The sequence below is a fragment of the Mustela erminea genome, chromosome 17 (assembly GCF_009829155.1).
Source record: "Mustela erminea isolate mMusErm1 chromosome 17, mMusErm1.Pri, whole genome shotgun sequence".
Taxonomy (NCBI): domain Eukaryota; kingdom Metazoa; phylum Chordata; class Mammalia; order Carnivora; family Mustelidae; genus Mustela; species Mustela erminea.
This window is the reverse complement of record NC_045630.1, coordinates 8,305,590-8,325,979: the sequence shown is the minus strand read 5'-3', so window position 1 is coordinate 8,325,979 and position 20,390 is coordinate 8,305,590. Positions and strand designations below refer to the sequence as shown.

The 20,390-nt window shown below is 40.6% G+C and overlaps 1 protein-coding gene across 11 annotated transcripts in view; it reads left to right on the top strand.

Annotated features, from left to right (window-relative positions):
• The window catches only part of CEP170 (centrosomal protein 170), a 124,832-nt gene extending 111,199 nt beyond the window's left edge, over nucleotides 1-13,633 (top strand). For 9 of the 11 annotated variants that reach the window (XM_032317270.1, XM_032317264.1, XM_032317271.1 and 6 more), the window contains 5 exons: nucleotides 650-820; nucleotides 4,455-4,543; nucleotides 9,186-9,279; nucleotides 10,010-10,061; nucleotides 11,743-13,599. In XM_032317270.1, the coding sequence (XP_032173161.1) occupies nucleotides 650-820; nucleotides 4,455-4,543; nucleotides 9,186-9,279; nucleotides 10,010-10,061; nucleotides 11,743-12,032 (696 nt within the window). In that variant the 3' untranslated portion in view covers nucleotides 12,033-13,599. Of the gene's footprint in view, nucleotides 1-649; nucleotides 821-4,454; nucleotides 4,544-9,185; nucleotides 9,280-10,009; nucleotides 10,062-11,742 lie in introns of all 11 variants that reach the window. The other 2 variants (XM_032317267.1, XM_032317261.1) reach the window with 2 other exon arrangements.
• Nucleotides 13,634-20,390: the final 6,757 nt, after the last annotated feature.

Sequence of the window (20,390 nt, the reverse complement as noted above, 5' to 3'; positions counted from 1 at the left end):
GAATATTGTACTAAAGTTTATTCCTTCTTCAGTAAACCTGAGTTACTTTGTATTGTATTTGTATAATATGTACTGTAGATGGCAGTATGTCATTTTTACTAGAATATGTAATTTCTATAGCATTGTTCAAAGCTTATCTAAGACCAAAATATACTTATTTTGTGGATTTAAATTTTTTTTCTTTTGTAAACTTAATTGGAATTTGCAATTTATATATCTGTGAAGAAATTTGGCACCTGGATTTGGGGAGGAAAAAAAAGGAAAAAAAAAAAGATAGGAAACTAAAAGGAAAAGAAACATTATTTTACATTGGTAAGGCAATGTGAGTAAAATAAACTTGTCCATTTACATGGCTCAGCTTTTTCTGCTTATCATCTGTTTTCCATTTGGGGAAAAGCTTATCCATTGAAGAATTGAATTCAGCATAATTCTGTATTTTGGATTTTAAAAATAAAATCTTATGTAGCTGAATATCTTATTAAACAGGTACCTTTTTATAAAAAGAAAGAGTAATTGGTTTATTGAAGACATCATGCTTCTGTTACTACCTGACAATGGAATAACTTCTGTCTAATTTTAAAAAAATGATAATGCCAGGATCAGTTCTTTTCCAAATTATTCTCATAAGGATCTGCTTTTGTCCTATTAGTTGGTTGATCGTGTTTTTGATGAAAGCCTCAACTTCCGCAAGATCCCTCCATTAGTTCATTCTAAAACACCAGAAGGAAACAACTGTCGGTCTGGTGATCCAAGACCTCAACCAGCAGAGCCCCCTGATCACTTAACAATTACAAGGCGGAGAACCTGGAGCAGAGATGAAGTAAGTAAACCACAAACTTTAACAAATGTCAGAAGAGGCATGTCCTATTGTAGGATAAGGAGGAGCTGTTCGATAAATGGGGCTGGGGAAGAAAGCACTTGTCCTTATTAGGAGTAGAATGAAATTTCATCCTGACACCACTTCATGTACAAATAATTAACTACAGATGAATTAAGTTCCTAAAGGGTGCAAAAGCAAAACTTGAAACTTTTAGTAAAAAATACAGGTAAATGTCTTTCACATTATAGTCAGGGGTTATTTCTTAAAAGACACAGAAAGCTTTGACTTTTATAAAAGATTGGATAAATTAGAGTATATTAAAGGACTTTTGTGAAACATACAGCCAACAAAGGATTAGTATACAGAATACACGAAGAAGTCCTACCAATCAACTTAAAAAGGTAAAAAACCACCCAATGGAAAAATCTTCGAAAGACATGAAGAGAAATTACCTAAAATCTTCAAAATACAGAGATGTTCAACTTCCTGAGTATTCAGAGAAATAACATTTCAGGACTATAATGTGATTCTTGTTCAACTGGCAACAAATTAAAAGTCTTAAAATATTAAGTGTTAGAGAACACAGATACATTGACCAGTGTGTTAGCGGTGGAGGTTAAATTGCTGCAGTCACTTTGGAAGAACGGTTTGACATTATTTCTTTCTTTCACAGAAGAAGTCATAGCACTGCTGTGGACAATAACAAAAACTTAGTTTTTATCAGCAGAAAAGTGAATGTATAAAGTTGTATGTGTATAATTTGTATGTGTACAAATGGAGTACTTACAGAGTAATCAAAATAAATGAACTACAGCAGTATGCCACAATGTGGGTGAATTTTAGCCATGTAATATTAAATGAAAAAAGTGATTCTCAGAAGATTATATACAATGTGATTCTGTGTCATAAATTTTTAAAATGAAAATATATACTTAGGACCAGAAATAGATGTAATGGAAATGATATGAATGATATGAAAAGGAAAGCCAGGGAATGAAGAATGGGATTCAGGATATTGTTTAACCCGGGTGGAGGGTGGCAGGGAGATAGAATGGAGGAAACCATCTGACTAGTGGTAGGTTACATAAGTCAGCTGTTTCTGCATAACAGCCCACAAATTCTCAGTGGCATGGAGTGGTAACCGTGTGCTTATTGACACCTGTGGGTTAATTGGAATGACTCAGCTGGTCAATGAGAAGTCAGTCGTAGGTTGACTCCAGGCCTGCCCATGGGTCTCTCATATTGCGTGGACAGGCGGGCCAGCCAAGGCTTGTTCTTATCATGGTTCCATCAGAAGCACGAGAGAGCAAGCCCCACCATGCAGGCACATTTCATGTTCGCGTCGAGTCTGCTAATATCCCATGGGTGAAGCCAAGCCATATAGTAGAGGTCAAAAGCAAGTGTCCTCTTCCTGTGGAATACAGAATGAGTATTTCTGGCCGTCTCTTCTGTAACATGGTTAGTGCTGCATTCTAGCTTTTGTTTTGGCTGTTAGATTTATCGTAAGTTTCTAATTTATCAGTTATCATTATTAAAGAGAAAGAAAAAGTGGTCCAGATTAGACTAGTGATTTATATCATGAATCAAGAATTATGATTAATTCTGTGTACCTGTGAACCAATACAGATAAAAATTGTTTAACTCTCTTAAAAATAAATGTGGCCATGACAAATAAGGTATGGAGAGGTTTATTAAAAAGATTTATGATAATGGAAGTTAGTTGAAATGAGTTTTGGGGAAATTCAGGGATATAGAGGAGTTTATTCACCAAAGAATGGTTATTTCAAACCATAGCACCATGGAAAGAGCTAATTGAGGAACGCCATGCAGCGGCAGTAACAGGCCAAGGCAGGGTGTGGGTAGGAGAATAGAGGAGGTGGCAGTGCCCTGGAGAGTCTGATCGTAGGCTGGCATCCTGGACTTCAGGAACAGGAGCTGCAAGTTAGTATGTAAGAATGTGTGTGTTCGCAGTAGTGCTGAGTAGAGAGAGATGTCCAGTGGGAGAGCTTGTAGCCTGCTGCACAGTTGCCCCTGCCATGCACCGGATGGTTTTAAAACACACTCTGTCCTCGCCTGACTAATCGATGTCTTCCACTCTTGCTCTGGTTTGTTTCCTCAAGGCCCACAAGATACCATTGTGTTCGTTTAGCCTTCCATTGCCAGTATGTTGCTGATCACATCCTGAGTAACTTTTCATCCTGCACTAACTTCAAACCCTTGACATTCTCAGGTTCTCGTTTTCCATGGTGCCTTCCTTACTGACCTCACCCATTCCATTAGAATTTGTGTAGCAATGAATCACAGAATTCAGCACTTCTTTTTAACAAAATACTTAATAGTGTTGCCTCCATTCTTTTAACACCTGCACTGGTTTTAAACAGCTTCTTTAGCTCCAGGGCCATGTCTTATTTTCTGGACGGTCTGGCAGAGTCTAGATGCAGTTCTGAACTACAAGGAGGTGATTTGCCAACCCACATCTAGCGCCAGTTCAATCTCTTTTCTAGCTTCTGCAGAACAAATCCAGCCGGCTACCTGTTTTTGTAGATAAAGCTTTATCTCAGCACAGCCAAGCCCACTTGTTGGTGTGTTATCTGTAGTTGCTTTCACAAGAACGAGTTTAGCAGTTGCGACAGAGACCAGATGGCCTGAAATCTTCACTTTCTGGCCCTTCACAAGAACTTTGCCAAACCTAGCTTTGCCCATAGATTTCAACTAGGATGCTATGAGCCTCCATCGTAAAAATTCATTCTTTTGGGCAAATTTTTAAGAAGTATCTCTCAGGGGCACCTGGGTGGCTCAGTCATTAATCCTCTGCCTTCCGCTCAGGTTGATCCCGGAGTCCTGGATCGAGTCCTGCGCTGGGCTCCCTGCTCGGTGGGGAGTCTGCTTCTCCCTCTCCCTCTCCTGCTTGTCTTCCCTCTCACTGTGTCTCTCTCTGTCAAATAAATAAATGAAATCTTTCTAAAGTATCTCTCCCATTAGACTCTGCCCCAAAAAACAAGGATTGTAATCTTCTTGATCTCTATACTCGTATTATTTGGTGAAAGAATAAAGTATTCTAAATTACTTGTATTTTCCTTTTTTGACCATTTGAATTAGAGGCATGAGAGATGGGATCATGACTGTGATTGATGATAGGGATAATGTGGATTGTTCTTTCTAAGTGATATGTGATAAGTGATAGGACCAAAATAGTATGGAAACTGGACAAGTTATTTTTAAAAAGAAACTCCTTTATTGATATTTATTTCTCTTTCTCAGTTTAGTTATACATAACTCTAATGACATTCCTCATTTTTTAAATTAAAATTAGCATAGGGGCGCCTGGGTGGCTCAGTGGGTTAAGCCGCTGCCTTCGGCTCAGGTCATGATCTCAGGGTCCTGGGATCGAGTCCCGCATCGGGCTCTCTGCTCAGCAGGGAGCCCGCTTCCTTCTCTCTCTCTCTGCCTGCCTCTCCATCTACTTGTGATTTCTCTCTGTCAAATAAATAAATAAAATCTTTAAAAAAAAAAATAAAAAATAAATTAAAATTAGCATAAATACTAAATGCCCCTGAATCTAGTGAGCTGTGACTAGTGTTCTCCGTGGTTATACAAAACAGAGATAATACTGTAATTTCTTTGGATGTTCCAGGTCATGGGAGATAATCTGCTGCTGTCATCCGTGTTTCAGTTTTCCAAGAAGATAAGACAGTCGATAGATAAAACAGCTGGAAAGATCAGGTACTGTTCTGCACTCACACCTCTGGGCTTAGATTGTCAGGGGACACCTGTTCCACTGCGCGCTGGGCTTACCCCACCCACGGCCCGTGGGGACGAGTGAGGGCCGCAGCACCGAGCTCACTGCCACCACTGTCGTGTTCCGTCTCTTTTTTAGGTGAAGGAGTAGCCAGAAGCTAGGCCACATGAAGGGGGCAGAAAAGGAACCAGAAGACTCAATAATCAGCCCTTTATAATGGAGAGTTAACAGCTATAAAATTACTTAGATTAATTTTATTAATAATTAGATACAATTTACTCCTGCACAGAATAACACTAAGTATTTTAAATTAATAGACCTTTGGGGTTTCTTTTATAAGACCTGAAACTTGAGGCTAGTTTCGTCTTCCTCATCGGTAAAGACAACAGTGTGCGCAACCCTGTAAGACCCGAACGCTTGCATACGTGTAGCCGTGCGCGCTAGTCTTGAGGGCCTCAGAACTGTGTTGGGCGAGTGACACACAGTCAGAAATCATTCAGTCTGATTAAATTTGTAGACTTCATTCCCATATAAGGTCCGTTTATTTCACTTATTTATTCCTTTGGCTAACAATCCTTCCACTATGTCCTAGTTTTAGAATATAATTTTAGTGGAAATAAATTGAAAATAACAGTTTCATCACCTTCAGCTGCACTGCATGCTTGAGCCAGATCTGAGGCATGTGTGACCTGTGATTAGACCTGTGGATTTCACTGGGCGGCCTCGGTCTGTCTGGCTGTCTGCTGTGTGGGCAGCTCCAAGGAGGATGGGTTGTCATGGCGAAGGGAGCTCAATGACCATGAGAGAAGATGGTGGCACCAGCAGACTCGGAAGTGACATCGTTGCTGGGGCACACAAGACAGGCCTCAGCTACCGTGACATTAGAGTGCCGATTGCTTAGGCACTGCGTGTGTTGAAAATAGAAACAGTAGGCTCATTTATAAGCCCAGTCAGAAATTACAGAATGTGTTATTAAAAATAGCATGCAACTAATTTAATTTCCTTGAAATCAAATGTTGAGCCTGAAAATGTACACGTTTTTTAATTTAGAAAGGATCCAATGAAATTGCATTGTTATTATACTTTTTATCCTGTGTAACTAGTGATTCTAATAATAGAAAGGAAAAAGGGGTGATCGGGCTCAGTTGGAACAAAAGTTGTGAGTAATAAAATCAGTTAAGAAAGGCAAAAATAATGAAATTAAGACAAATCACATAGAGATAGCAGAACATACAGGTGTAGGTACTGAAGTACACGAGCTAAAATGCAAATTCCATGAGAGCAGTGATTTTTAATGTTAACATACCTAGAATAACTATGTAACTACTGGCTAATGAATGAATGTTAAATTAGTATTTTATAGGAAGTTAAGTTTACTTAAAACTCATAAGGATGTGTGAAAATTGAGAAGAGTAAATTATCTTGAAAAAATAGCACATGTCAACATAATTGTAGTTATTAAAATAACTAATTATATATACAAGGTACTCCTTAAGAAAAGACAAACATGTGATCACTTTTTAACTTTTCTTTTTTTAAGATTTTTTATTTATTTATTTGACAGAGAGAGATCACAAGTAGGCAGAAAGGCAGGCAGAGAGAGAGAGAGGAGGAAGCAGGCTCCCTGCTGAGCAGAGAACCCGATGCGGGGCTCGATCCCAGGACCCTGAGATCATGACCTGAGCCGAAGGCAGCGGCTTAACCCACTGAGCCACCCAGGCGCCCCACTTTTTAACTTTTTAACTGCGATCACTTTTTAACTGTTAAGGGAATAAATAAGGAAATAAGCCTCCTATTTCCAACTGCAGTTGGAGGGGCTGTTGATATACTTCACTGATACTCGTTTGAAAAAGTAAAGATACCATTATGTGAAAAGACCAAGGCGTACAAGAGTAAATACGTTATGAGGTCATTTGTATAAACCATTAAGAAATGAACGGAGGGAAGAACTATATGTGTCTATATGTACACATGCACATATAGTAGGTATTCTGTATAATATGTATGTTTTTTCTGAAAGATTTGTATTTTTAACCACATTCTGTATTACTTTTGTCAAAAAAATTTAAAAAGTAGAAAATAGGACAAGACAGTGTAGATGACATTATTCTTTTAAACTAGAGAGAATCTAACTTAGTATTTTTTAGAAGACAATGAAGAGATAAACTGGTACATTTTTAAGAGATCAAGGTAAGGGTTCAGGGAATAATAGAAGGCTCAAGGTGTAAAATCTATGTAAAAATACTTCAGAAATTCATCGATGCTGTGAATTAATTTCTAATTCCTATAATTAAAATTTTAAGATTTACTGAAACCATGTTTGAATATGGTTTGTGAATTATAATATTCCACACAAATATAATTTTATATTGCTTATGTGATGAAATAATACATTTCATCAGTTTTTGATAAGTACCTAGTCATGGTAAAAACACATTGAACATCATATTATTGAATCATAAGGCTATCTGTTTAAGAGAATTCATTTAAGTAATTTTTTTCCCAAAACTATTTCAGAACAGACAGTGAAGGACTTAGAATTTGACCTGGAGACTTTTTAGTCCAAAACCAACTGCTTTCGCAAAATGAGTTTTTGGCTTAATGGTTCAGTTGCTGAATGAAATTATCTTTGGCATTTCCTGTGTTTTCCATGCTGACATTTAATCTGACTATGATTTTGATTCCATAATGTAATACGAAGATCACTCAAAAGCTGTGAATTTTTTTCAGAAAGATCTATAATGACCTTTAAACAAAGACAGTTAAGTTCTAACCATTATGGTCTGGTCTAAAGCCATGTCTTGATCTAGTTTTCTGCTTCCATAGTATTTAGATAGTGTATTTGAGTTCTCTTCCTAAAGTCAAAATGCCACGTTTGGCTTCTTAAATCCATACCACAGTATTTACTCATTGTCTTTAAAGTAAGTTTTTTATCCCTTCAGTGGCTTGGAGCTCTGGGGTGCTTTGTGTGTATGAATCAGGAACCTCTGGTGAACACTCTGAGCCACTGTCAGCAAAGGTGATAACATGTGTCCTTTAACAGTTTGAGAAGCCCATGCATCTTACCCAGTAACCATGTTCTGGCAAAATTCACTGGATTTTGAGCGCAGTGTGGCTAAGCACAGACTTTCTGTATCACACGAGTTCATGGTAGTTCTCAGGTGGTCCATGAAACAGTCTTTGCTTTCTCTGCACCAGTCCTAATGCTGCCAAGGGACTCTTAGAAACCACATAATTTACTTACCTGTCTTAACGTCTTGGCCATGATGATATCAGGTCTTAGACAGCTGGCAAAGAGGTTTATTAGTCTTTTGGGTTTAGAAAATTTAACAGTCTGAGAAGAATATTCTTTTATCAGTTTCTAGAATCATCGTTGCCCTTTTAAGCGTGGCGATGTATAATTTGTAGATGTTCCAGACTTGATTTGATGTTGATGAATTTCATATTTTTCAAAAGTAAGTTGAACCTGGCATATTGATCTTTGAAGAAATACAAATAATATGTACTATTTAATACTTAAATACTGATCAGCTTCCAGTAGTAATAACTTACTTGTACAGTGTTGATATTTATATAAGGCAGATATTATCTAATTAGATTTCCAGGCTCAATACAGAAATTTTAAAAGGAACCAGAAAGGTGCCTTTTATTCACATCTCTCTAAAACTGCTGAGTCATGTCTCAGAGATGCCAAAGTATTGGGAGAGAAGGATACCACTTTTAAAAGACACATGAGAGGCACCAGGGTGGCTCAGTGGGTTAGAGCCTCTGCCTTCAGCTCAGGTCATGATCCCAGGGTCCTGGGATCCTGGGATCCTGGGATCGAGCCCCGTGTCAGGCTCTCTGCTTAGCCGGGAGCCTGCTTCCTTTCCTCTGTCTGCCTCTCTGCCTACTTGTGATCTCTCTCTGTCAAATAAATAAAACAAAATCTTTTATTTATAAATAAATAAATAAATAAATAAATAAATAAAAGACAAATGAAAACTCTGTTACTTTTTTTTTGTAAGTTAAGACACTTGAGTTTAGTTTCTAACGTAAGGATAATTATCTTTATTGGCAGTTGTTTTTATCAAACGGATAGTGTCTTAACTCCTAGTTGGTCATTGTATACAAATATACTAACATAAGTTAAGACTTTTAAAGACACAGTAAGTACTCCAATTTTTAGCCTTAGAAAGAATGATCAGACTTTAATCAATTAACGATTTTTTTCATACCTAATTTATTTTATTTTCAACTTACGTTTATAATGCGTATATTCCATCTGAATAAAACTGTGTTTTAGTAAGTGGTCATTTTATGGTTGATTAAAATATTAGATAAAATGTGGGGGTTATATCACCTATACTTTATATTTGGTTTTTAGTAACAAATGAGATAACTATGAAAGGATTTACATGTGTATTCATAACCATTCACTTGCTTTTTTAATACAGATTTCTCATGTAAATGAGTTTATTGGTAATATTGGTTCAGTATTTTATTTGTAGTTGATATAATGTTAAGTGGTTTCTTTATCCCTGGGTAGCTTTAAAAAGATGCATTGCTTTTATATTATTGTTAAACATATGATAGGTTTTTAAAACATGGAAAGTAAAATGCTTATTTTTTTTTTTTAATTTCTAGAATATTATTTAAAGACAAGGATCGGAACTGGGATGAAATAGAAAGCAAGTTAAGAGCTGAGAGTGAAGTCCCTATAGTGAAAACCTCAAGCATGGTATGGCAGTTGTTCTCGAACATTGAACATTTAATGGGGTTATCTTAAAGGAGCAATATTCTTTTAAAGTGTTTGTTAATTTACATTTTTAAAAAGATAGAAATACACAGATTTGGGAAGATGCCTTCCACTATCTCTCATGGGGGTTTAAAATGTTGATTGCTTCAAAATTATAGGTGGTATAAAGGAGGAACTTTATGTTTCTTCACTAATACTTTCTTGTTCTTGTAATGAGTATACATTGTAAATAGGCAGTTTGAAATAAGAGCTAAACTCAAATAGAAGTGGACATGAATCATTTCCTCAGGAGATTGCTCGTCTCCTGCTCAAGAATCTGTACAGGCTTTCATGGCTCAGGGAGTCATCCTAAAACTGAGGTCATGGTTCATCCATTTCTCAGAGAAAATCCTTATGCACTTTTTCAAAGTTGTCAAAAGTTGTTCAATGCAAGTGTTTCAAAATCACTGCTTATACACGGTATAGTAGTATCATCTTAAACTTTCGTCTTCTGTTATCTTGTTGAAAAAATAATTGCAGTTAAACATTAAGAATTTTAAAATTTGAATCTTGTTTTTTGGGTATCATAATTATTTCCTGTCTTGTTGCTGCGGATGTAGTGCCATGTGAATGATGTTAAGGTTCCAAGTAAGAGGAGTGTGAGCGCCGTTGCTTATCAAATAAACGCGCTTTTCTTACAGGAAGCTGATTTTTGTCATTGCTTTCCCCCCAGGAGATTTCTTCCATATTACAGGAGCTGAAAAGAGTTGAAAAGCAGCTACAAGGTACATGTACTACTAAATTAAGTAGGAAGGACTAACAGTTTCAGACAAATATATTCTAAGTGGTATCTCTTAAAATATTCTACTAGAACGTAATTTGGTTAACTATAACAAATATAACAATTGGTTAAAAATATAGTTCTTCCTATCCAAATTATTCATAAAAAGGAAGCTTGGAAGCCCAGTATAAATAGGGGCACCTAGGTTCAGTGTCTGATGCTTGATTTTGGCTCGGATCGGAAAGTTGAGCCCCAGCTCAGTGTGGAGTCTGCTTGAGATCCTCTCCCTCTACCCCTCCCCCCGACTCACACGTTTGTGTTCGGGCACACGCACACGCGTGCTCTCTCTCAAATAAATCTTTAAAAAAAAGAAATAAAATAAAATGCAATATAAATAAAAAGGTAAAGTTAAATCTTGGGCATATAGGCTAGCTATTGTAGACTAATTCGCAGTATGATATTAACTATTTTATATGTAGATAAATATTAATATATGAAAACTATGTAAAATAATGCATTAAAATTGTATGCAACTCAGAATGCTTATTGACAGTTGGCTTTATTTATTTGATTTGACACTTTTTATGTAACCCAAATGAACTTGTATTCTGATACAAATCACAGTTGTTTGGGTGAACCACAGAAAAGAGCTCATATTGGCCAAAGGGTCATGATTTCTGTGTGTGCCAGTCTCCCTTAGGCCTGAGTGCCCGTGTGTGTCTTGAACTAGAAGTCTGCAGTGGCACAACTGGCCTCCAGAGTCAGCTGCTGATTCTACTCCATGTTTGTTGCTTGAACTACCATAGGCAAAACATGTTGGCCCTCACTAAGTCATTCTTAACGTCTGATCAATTTCCACATCCCAAAGGGTTATATTTTACCACTGTGGGGACACGAGTCTTGCTAATAACACAACGACTGTGAGCTGATAGAACAGCAGTGTACTTTGAAAAGGACCTCTTGAGAGTAATTGTTATATCAAAGCTGCTTCCTTCTGCCAACTCCCCACTCTCCCCGTGCCAAGCTGAAAATCACTGCCTAAGATTTTTCCTTGTCCACTCACTCCATGATCTTTTGGATGGAAAGTTGCTCTTTCACTGGCCCATCCCATAGAGTAGCAAGGTCTGTAGGGCTTGCTGGAGCCGCCATCGGGTTCTGAGGGCATCCCCATGGCTCGGGGGCACACACACCTTGCACACATCTGACAACCCCACACACTGAACGACAGTGTGCCGTGGTAGCCTTCCAAGTGGGATGATGTCCTCCTGGCCTCCTCAGCCTTCCAGTTCCTTAGAACCCCATCTTGGCAATGAACCCCAGTCCTCTGAGTGGTAATATAACTAGGAGGGCTTATTAAAATCCCGCCCACCGTTTTCCCGCCTGTCACAATGATGAAAGCAAATTTCAAAAAGACCTTTCTCCCAAACCTCAGTCTTCCAACAGACTCCAGAAGGCCCATATGTGAGCCTGCACAGGACACCAGAGAGCTCATTCAGGTCCGGGTCATCTACAATAGAGGTCAGCCCCTGAGTTATTCAAAATGGGTTCTAAATACGGTATTCAAAAGGATTAGCCAAATTTAAGCTCATATAAGCATCCTTAGTTGAAATATTACCCTAGTCATAAGTAGTGTTCACATCCAAATTTAACTGCATCTACAATTATCTTTTTTTTTTTTCCTTTAGCAATCAATGCTATGATTGACCCTGATGGAACTCTGGAGGCTCTGAACAACATGGGATTCCCCAGCGCCATGTTGCCGTCTCCACCAAAACAGAAGTCCAGTCCCGTGAACAACCACAGCAGCCCCGGTCAGACACCGACCCTTTGCCAACCAGAAGCTAGGGTTCCCCATCCTGCCACTATGTCAGTGTCAGCTGAATTTGAGAATGCCGAGTCCGAGGCTGATTTCAGTATCCATTTCAATAGGTTCAACCCTGATGGGGAAGAGGAAGATGTTACAGTACATGAATGACTTTCTCTCGATTGTTAAAAATAAGAACCTCTGGAATGACTAGAAATATTGGAAGCAGCATAGTGTTGACTAACACTAAACAAGACAGCTTGGTCAGCTACAATCTCGTTCTCTCAGTCTTCTTAATTTTATTTATTTATTTTTTTACCTGTGATGCGGTATCCTATTAATCCTTTCGGGCCGTTAGAAAACCACGAGAGGCACGTGTAGGAAAAAACAGATTGTGGCAGTTTTGCCTTTTGTGGTTTTATGATTTTCAAATTGAATTCTCTGATTGCATCCTTTCCCTTCATAGATCTTTGTTTTTTTTCTTTAAGCCATGCTGTGACCTACAAGCAAATTAAATACCCAACATTTCTGACCCCCATGTCTCCTGTGCCAAGCTGCTCCCCGAAATGGACTTCCTCTTCATCTGTACAGATTTGTTAAACACTTATATTTGCTTCTTAATAATAGGATTTATATTAGTCTTCATTGCCATTGGATACAATGACCTATTACTCTCCACAGTCCGACCGACCTTTCCAGACAGTCGTTCTTGTGTTCTGAACTTTTCCAGCATATATGTGATTTCTATAACTTTGTTGCTACGTAAATTGTCTTGGGTTGACAGAGATGAACTATTATGTTTGCACTAAGATTTGCCGGGAGTGGTAGGTGGGCATAGCTCTATATCGGTAAGGACTAACCGTCTTTTTTGTACATAGGAGATTGATAATACTGTATTTGTTTTAACCCCTCGGTGTTTTACTCCACCTTCAAAAAGCTCAATTTGGCACTTTTTTCCCATTTTTTTAACAGAAGTAAGATTTTGTCTCATTTTAGGGCAAATGATAACTAGAAAGATTAGACTGTTGAGGTGGAGTATATTTTTTAAACTGAGAACACGTATATTGGTCCTGTGTTACCAAGTTTATATGTGACAGTTGAAAAAAAAAATTCCCTTGAAATGATCATGAAGTTAAAATTTTCTTCATTAGGAGACTTGGAGAACCAGTAGTCATAAGATTAGCTGATAGTTTCGCTCCCAAGCAATGAATTGCTTCTGTGTGTTTCCCTGTAGAACCCAGTAGTAAATCCTGCCCGTCTTACACAGTTATAATAAAGGACCCTGCAAGACGGCAACGATGAAGGCTCAGGCCTGTGCCACTAAACAGGAAGCCTGTGGAAAAATACCTTCTGTAAACTTGTTTTTTCTCTTTCCAGTAAGTTCACATTTGGATAAGTTTTAAAAGAAAGTAATTATCTTTGTGTTTCCAGAACACTATAATTTGGGTGAATCGTAATTGCTTTAAATATTACTTAGTAAACTTGGACTTCCCCCTGACCCCATCAGTCTATAAAGGTTAAAACAGTGGCTTTTGCAACTTTTATGAATGGTCTTTAGTATTTCAGCAATAATCCTGTACTACATTGGTTTCAAAAGACAGACTAACTCTGTATGCTTCAAAACTTTACAAGATTTAAAAACTCCTGTACTTTTGGGCCAGTTAATAAAGATGCAAAAAAATAAAAAATTTAAAAAAAACCCTTTTTGTAGAGATGTAAAAACAAAAGTCTGTTGTGTAATGAATCTCATATTTTTCTTTAAATTAAAAAAACAGTAAATGAACTATTCTCCTTGTAAAGCTAACTTCTCCATTCTAATAAAGGAGGACTGGAAAAAAAAAAAGGTTTTAAAGAACATGAATGGAATGATACAAATGCTTTGAAGGAATAAGTGAAACATTAAAACAGGGTCAATCCATTTGAAGAAAAAATCCAACAAAATAATCACCATTGCTCCCTCTTTTATTTACTGTTTGGGTACTGATTATATCCCCATGGAAGTAGAAGGTAAGGAGTTGTCTAGGAAAATATTAGCATCTACTCAACTTACATTATCCTTTAAGTGTTTACACGGTTTTGTTCAATTATAAACATTTGGCCTTTTACTATGTTATTTTTATTTTGTATGAATACATTATCCTCCTTATTTATTTTTGTTACCTTTATTACTTATGTTATTTTGTTATGCATTTACAGCTCCATTTTTAAATAAAGTGTTTCTGGAACTTTATACATTGATTGTACATTTTATTCTACCATCTGGATTGCCAGTACTTCATCAGTTTACCAGATAACTCTACACCATTTTCCAAGGCTTAGCCTTACAAGGAATCCTTCAGTTCTAATTAATACATGGTAATTGTGAGACTTCATGGTGCTTTGACTAAAGAAGAAAAGATTTTCTGAGCAGATTTTATAAATCTCCTTCTCTTCACTTAGTACTCTAATCGTAAGGTGCACATAGAAGGCCTTTATTTCTTAGCTCCTGGAATCCTCAGAAGGCTTTACGACCATGATACATTTGGGGAACAAAGAAATTTAAAGTATCTTGTTGGACATCCTAAATTTGAGAACTACCCATTCAGATCCCTTTTCTCTCACTGTTGGGTCTATACCCACCAACCTCGAATCTCTGTTACTGTCGAACATTCTGTTTCTTAGCTTGGCCTTTGAGGCTTTCCACAGCCCGGTCCTTCCCTCAGGATTCTCAGTGCACCTGACTCAGACTCTCCCACGAGTTCCTCGCTGCCCTGAGCGATTCTTCTCTACTCTGGGCATTTGCCTTTCTCCCTCCTTCCTCCTGACCCACCGCCAGGATTTCGCAGGACTGGGCCACAGCTCAGGACTTGGCCAGCGTCGGCATTTCACTCGTCTCCACTACAGAGACGCACTTCCCTTCCTTGCGAGTCACTAAGACAATCTTCATTTCCTGAGCAGACCCTGTACTTTCAAACATCTTGCTTCTTCCCTCATTGCCTTTGGCTTTGCTCGCCGTATCTCTGCCTGTCAGGACCCTAACTTTTGGAAGGAAACTAGGCTTAGAAGCCTGGGATCCAGACACCTCCCTCACGAGCTAACGTGGGCCTCCCGGTTCCGATCTGCACACTGAGCGGATCGTCGTTCTCTGCGTGCCGAGTGGAGTCCGCCAGAGCTCTGTGGCTGGGAAATGGCTCCCCTTCCTCTTTTTCTCCAGAAAGCCGCCTCTGGTTCTTTGTTCTGTAAAACCTTCCTTTCCCCATGTTCCAAGCCCCTGTCCTCCACTACAGGCCAGATCCTACCTATTCAACAAGTACTGCGTGCCTAACCGACCGGCCCGGCGGCAGCGGTTCCCAGCAGAGAGCAGCCATCCATGGTCGCCCTCGCAGACCTGTTCTAGAGTCACAGAAAAGAGAAACTAAAGATAAGTCCACTGATAATGTCAGGTGGAGAGGTGACTATTCTGCGGTTTCCCCCAGCAAGTTGTTTACACAGCTCTCCTCGGAAAGATTTCTGTAGGCTCCTCTCTAGAAATGCAAATTTGCTGAGAATCCCTCATTTCTTGGTAAGTGGTCTCCTAGAAGTCTTCCTCATCTAAAGGGGGAGCAACATCCCTGCTGAGCACCAGGTGCTGGCGGGGCAGAGGGGAAAGGTCAGCCAGACCTCACTCGCACATTTCACCCAAGAAGTGAGGACTGTCGCTTTTCTCTCCACGTTTCTAAGCACATACTCCCAGACCAGCCCCCTCTGGCTACCACGGCAGACCATGACATGGGGCTAGTCATCCCGGGAACTCCTTTTCTATGTTTTTCTGGAGCTGGTATCCACGGAAGTGGACATGTCTGCCGTAGTGGTGACGTGGCCGAGGACGTCACCACTATGGAAAATAGTGGTAGAAAATCCTCCTCACTGGGTTGTACTAACCTGTTTGGAAGCAGATAAAATAGATTTCGGGGAAACAACCAGAATCCAAGATTGTTGGGAGCCCGTGGCTTGGATGTAGAAACTGACATTAGTATCAAGGTTCCATTCGGGAAAGAAACAACATTCTAGCACACTAACCTCATGAGTTTTCCATATTTTATGTCTTAAGAGAAATCGCACACTAAACACACAGTCCGTGTAAGATAAAAATGGGCCATGCAATGGAATGTTATTTGGCCGTTAAAGGAACGGAAGTACTGAGTAATGCGTGGTACAATGTGGATGAACCTTGAAGACATCCTGACAAATGAAAGTAGCCAATCACAAAAGGCTGCTTGTATGAGCTCATCTGTATGAAAGGTCCAGAGTGGATGAAAGGCCTCTCCCGAGGTGAACTGCTGCAGACAGCTTGACACGGTGTGGAATTCTGTAGCCTATTCTGGGGGTGATGGGGTATCTCCGAAAGAAAGTAGACTAAGGGTTGGCAATGGCTCAGGGGCAGGGGATGGGAAGATGGGGTTATAATTCATGGGTACAGGGTTGCTTTTAGGGGAATAAAAATGTTTAAAATTGACTGTGGTAATGGTTGTACAATTCTGTAAGTATACTAAGAATTGTTATTATAAATTGTTACATTTAAAGTAACATTATAAATGCATTATAAATTGTTATAAATTGCATTATAAATTGTTACATCTGTCTGTATAAAATAGGTATGTGAATTTGATCTCAATAAGACCATTTCCAAAAAAAAAGAAGAAGAAGAAGAAGAAAAAGTGTAGAAGAAGACGGGCAAGGGGGTGGGGGGTGGGGAGGAGAAGTACAATGTCAGGTGGGGATGGCGGCTCATCACTGAGCCCGGAAGTAGCCAGCTCTGCACCTGTTAACATTCTACCTGGGTTTATGTATATGTCTGTCCTCTGCAGTTTGCTTTGTATTGGTTTTCACGTGTTATCATTCCCCCCATTAGCTGATGAGTTAAATAAAAGCTTCACCATATGTTCAAAATGTGTTGTCCTGGGAGAACTGGAAGGCAAGACGAGAGTCGAGACTGTGTTCCCACCAAAGAATTTGATTATCAGTCTCAAATGACCAACTGCTGTGTGCTGACACTGTGCTGGGCTCTTTGGCACCTCATTTAAATTTCACAACAACCCAGAAGTACATAAGACGAGAATTATGAGTCCCATTTTATGGTGTAGAGCCTTGAGTCAAATAAGAGGCTCTGGGAGTCAAGCTCTGAACCTGGGTCTAACTGACTTCTATCCTCTTTATTCTCGGTCATGGAGAGACAGGAGAGGACAGTGCCAGTAGAAAGCCACTCAGTGTGTTAGAAATTCTGCAACTAAACTTTACATGTTGTTGGCTTCAGACAAATGATTTCAACTCCAGCCTGTTTCATTATCTGTAAAGAAGGGGCAGGATGGTCGGCGAGCTAGAGGGTCTCCAAGCTTTCTTCCTGTTATGTTAGTTTTTATTCTCTGATCTTCAGATAAGGTACTCTGCTCTCTTCCCAGATTTGTGGCAGAAACATACGCTGTTGCCTTTATAGTAATTCTGCCTCTCTCCTCAACCCCTTTAGCAAATGACTCACCTCTCTCTGGTTTTGAGATTTTTACAACCACAACCCTTGGGAATTTATATGGCTTTCAGAGAAATGAAAAGCAGATTCTCAGGCTTTGACAGAATGCCTTAGCTGGAATTTAAAGAGAGACAGATGTCTTCTCTAGCACGTCCTGGGAGTTGGGGGAAAGGGAGGGCAGTTATACCAACTTTGCCACCGTGCCACTTGAGAGAGGGGCAACATCTCCCGGGACAACTGTGGCACAGTGTATCTGGTAAGCGGACTGTGGGCAGGGTGGAAATTTCCTCATGACTTGATCTGCACCAGGAAGCAAGAGAGACTTAGCACCAAAGTCTCCAGCTCCAGGATGCCAGGCCTCTGACAGGTGACTTCTGCAGACAGCTTGACATGTTGTGGAGTTCTGCAGCCTGTTCTGGGGGAAGTGGGATTATCTCCAGAAGACGGAAGTCGGGTATCGTTTTGTGTTCCCAGGGCATCTCAAAGCTATGCTCAAACTCTACTATCGTCTGTTAAGTGTGCATTAGCATTCTGTCAAAAACACAATGTATGTACCTTAATTTTATTTTTTTATGATGTGATGTTAGTCACCATACAGTGCATCATGAGTTTCTGATGCCGTGTTCCATGATTCACCCCAGTGTTCCCTGCAGCCTATGCCCTCCCTCAGACCCATCACCAGTCTACTCCATCCCGCAGCCCCCTCCCTGCTGAAACCCTCCGTTTGTTTCCCGGAGTCCATAGTGCCTCATGCTTCGTCTCCCCCTCAAACTCCCTCCCGCGCATTTCCCCCTTCCTTCTCCTAATGTCCTCCATGCTATTCCTTATGCTCCACGAATAAGTGAAACCATATGATGATTCTCTTTCTCTGCTTGACTTATTTCACTCAGCAGTCTCCTCCTAGTCCGTCCATCTTAATGCAAAAGTTGGGTATTTAAAACGCACAGGTAGGAGCAGCCCAGGTGGGGTTTGCACACAGGTCCCTCTGCCTGGGACATTCCTGGCAAATCAACAGCAACCCCTTCCACGCTCTGGGCACGGGCGGCAGTGAGGAGACGGGCATGCGCACTGGGGGCTTGGCCTCCCTGTCAACGAGCCGTGCTGGGCGCGGGAGGGCAGTCCCGGTGGCCCAGCCAGGCTGTGCACCCTAAGCCTGTACTGCTGAGAGAGCCATTTTAAGGACAAGAAATAGAAAATTATAAATACAAATTGTGGCACTGAAGATTTATTTCGAGTGAGACGAGAAATTACAACTAATTACAAGTTTCGACACTATCACAGCATCGCCAAAGCCAGAAAAAGAAACCCCCACCACATTTTTGGCCTGTTTTGGGGGGGTGTATTCCCTGTGATGACCTTCCTCCGCCTACACTGTTCTACATCCGCTGTTGGAAAGAATGTTCTGCAGACCTGCCTGCCTCGAGCTCCCAGCGTCGCCCACCTGATTTTTCTCCACTACCCACCTGTTGCCTGTGTGGGGCGCTGTTGAGCACGTTCGCACTAGGCCTGCCTGCTCCTGGCAGGCTCTGCAAGGGGAGTTGGCGCCAGTGGCTGGTAGGAGAGTTTCCAGGGACCTTCCCTACGCTGCAACAGGTGGCAACAACACTTAGCTATACTGAGAAGAGACTAGGAACCACATAATTATATCCTAAACCCAAACAAAATACATCCTCCACTCAAATCCCCCTTTTTCACGCCATGACAGTTTCTTTTTTAGTTATCTATATAGTAGCAGCGCAGGTGGGGGTTGCGCCAGGGTCCCTTCGCCTGGGACATTCCTGGCAAGTTATTTACTGTAGTCCCCTCCATGCACAGCCTCACTCCCAGGGAGCCCAGAGTGCAGGTGGCAGTGAGAAGGGGGGCACGCGCGTGGGGGCTTGGTCGCCCTCCCTCCCTCCCTGACTCCCACTTGTGCTCTTTGTTTTCACCAAGAACTATATATATATATATATAGAGAGAGAGAGAGAGAGAAGGAGAAAGAATCTCAAGCAGGCTCCGCATCGGGCATGGAGCCCAACCCCGGGCTTGATCTCACCACCCTGAGATCATGACCTGAGCCAAAGCCAAGACGGGGATACTTAACTAAGCCACCCAGGCACCCAGCCATGACCATTTCTGATGTCACCTGACACCAGGGAATTGTGTGTGGGAGGGAAGTTCAGAATGGAAGAGTCAGTAGCTTTAACAATGGCAAATGAAAAACCTGTCTGGAACCTTGCCCTCCTCTCCCCCTTCGCCTCACCTCTCTAGCCAGAGCACTTCAGGCCCCTGGCAAAGTCCCAGATTGCGTATTCGTTCAGGAAGTAGTCACTGAACATCTACTTATCCGAGGCACTGGGATTAGCACTGGATTGCAGCAAGGATGTCAGAAAACTTGCTGACCTGGAACTTTGCGGGCTGCTGCACACTGAAGCTGGTTTCCTAACCCTGCGTCAGCCCTGATACAAAGCCCTCGGACTCACAAAGCAGCTTGAGGGGGAGGGGATTGGGAGCTGGAGAGAAGCTTTCTGCCTGTCAGAGGCCCTTTTGTCCCCCCCCACCTCCTCCTCCCAACCTACCCCCAACCAATCACTTAGCAATTTCTGGAATCAAACCTCATGATCACCTCGAGGCGTTATCTTAAGTTTACTGCAGGCTGTAAGGAAGGTCCTTTCTGAAACTCTTCAGGAGGTGAGTGATACATGCCTTGACTGCAAATGCCAACATTTTCTATTCATAAGCTATAATAGTAGACCAGCAAGGTACTCCTAAACTTAGCTTCTGACTTTTGAGCTATTGCATTCTCTTAAGACCCTGGTAGAGTCATCAATATATTGGGAGGGAGACAGCAATCTGCAGAAATATATTTTAAGATGTGTTGTCCTGGCTTTCTAATTCCAACAATGTCAACCAGACGGAAAATCTCTCTCCCTCGTGACACCTCAAAACACTGGATAAAGTATCACAAACATGGTTTTAGCAGCATAACTTCATTCAAAATTTCCCAGGGCCAAGGACTGAAAAGGAAGCTGAAATACAGAGCTAATTCTGTATCTTGCAAAGAGATT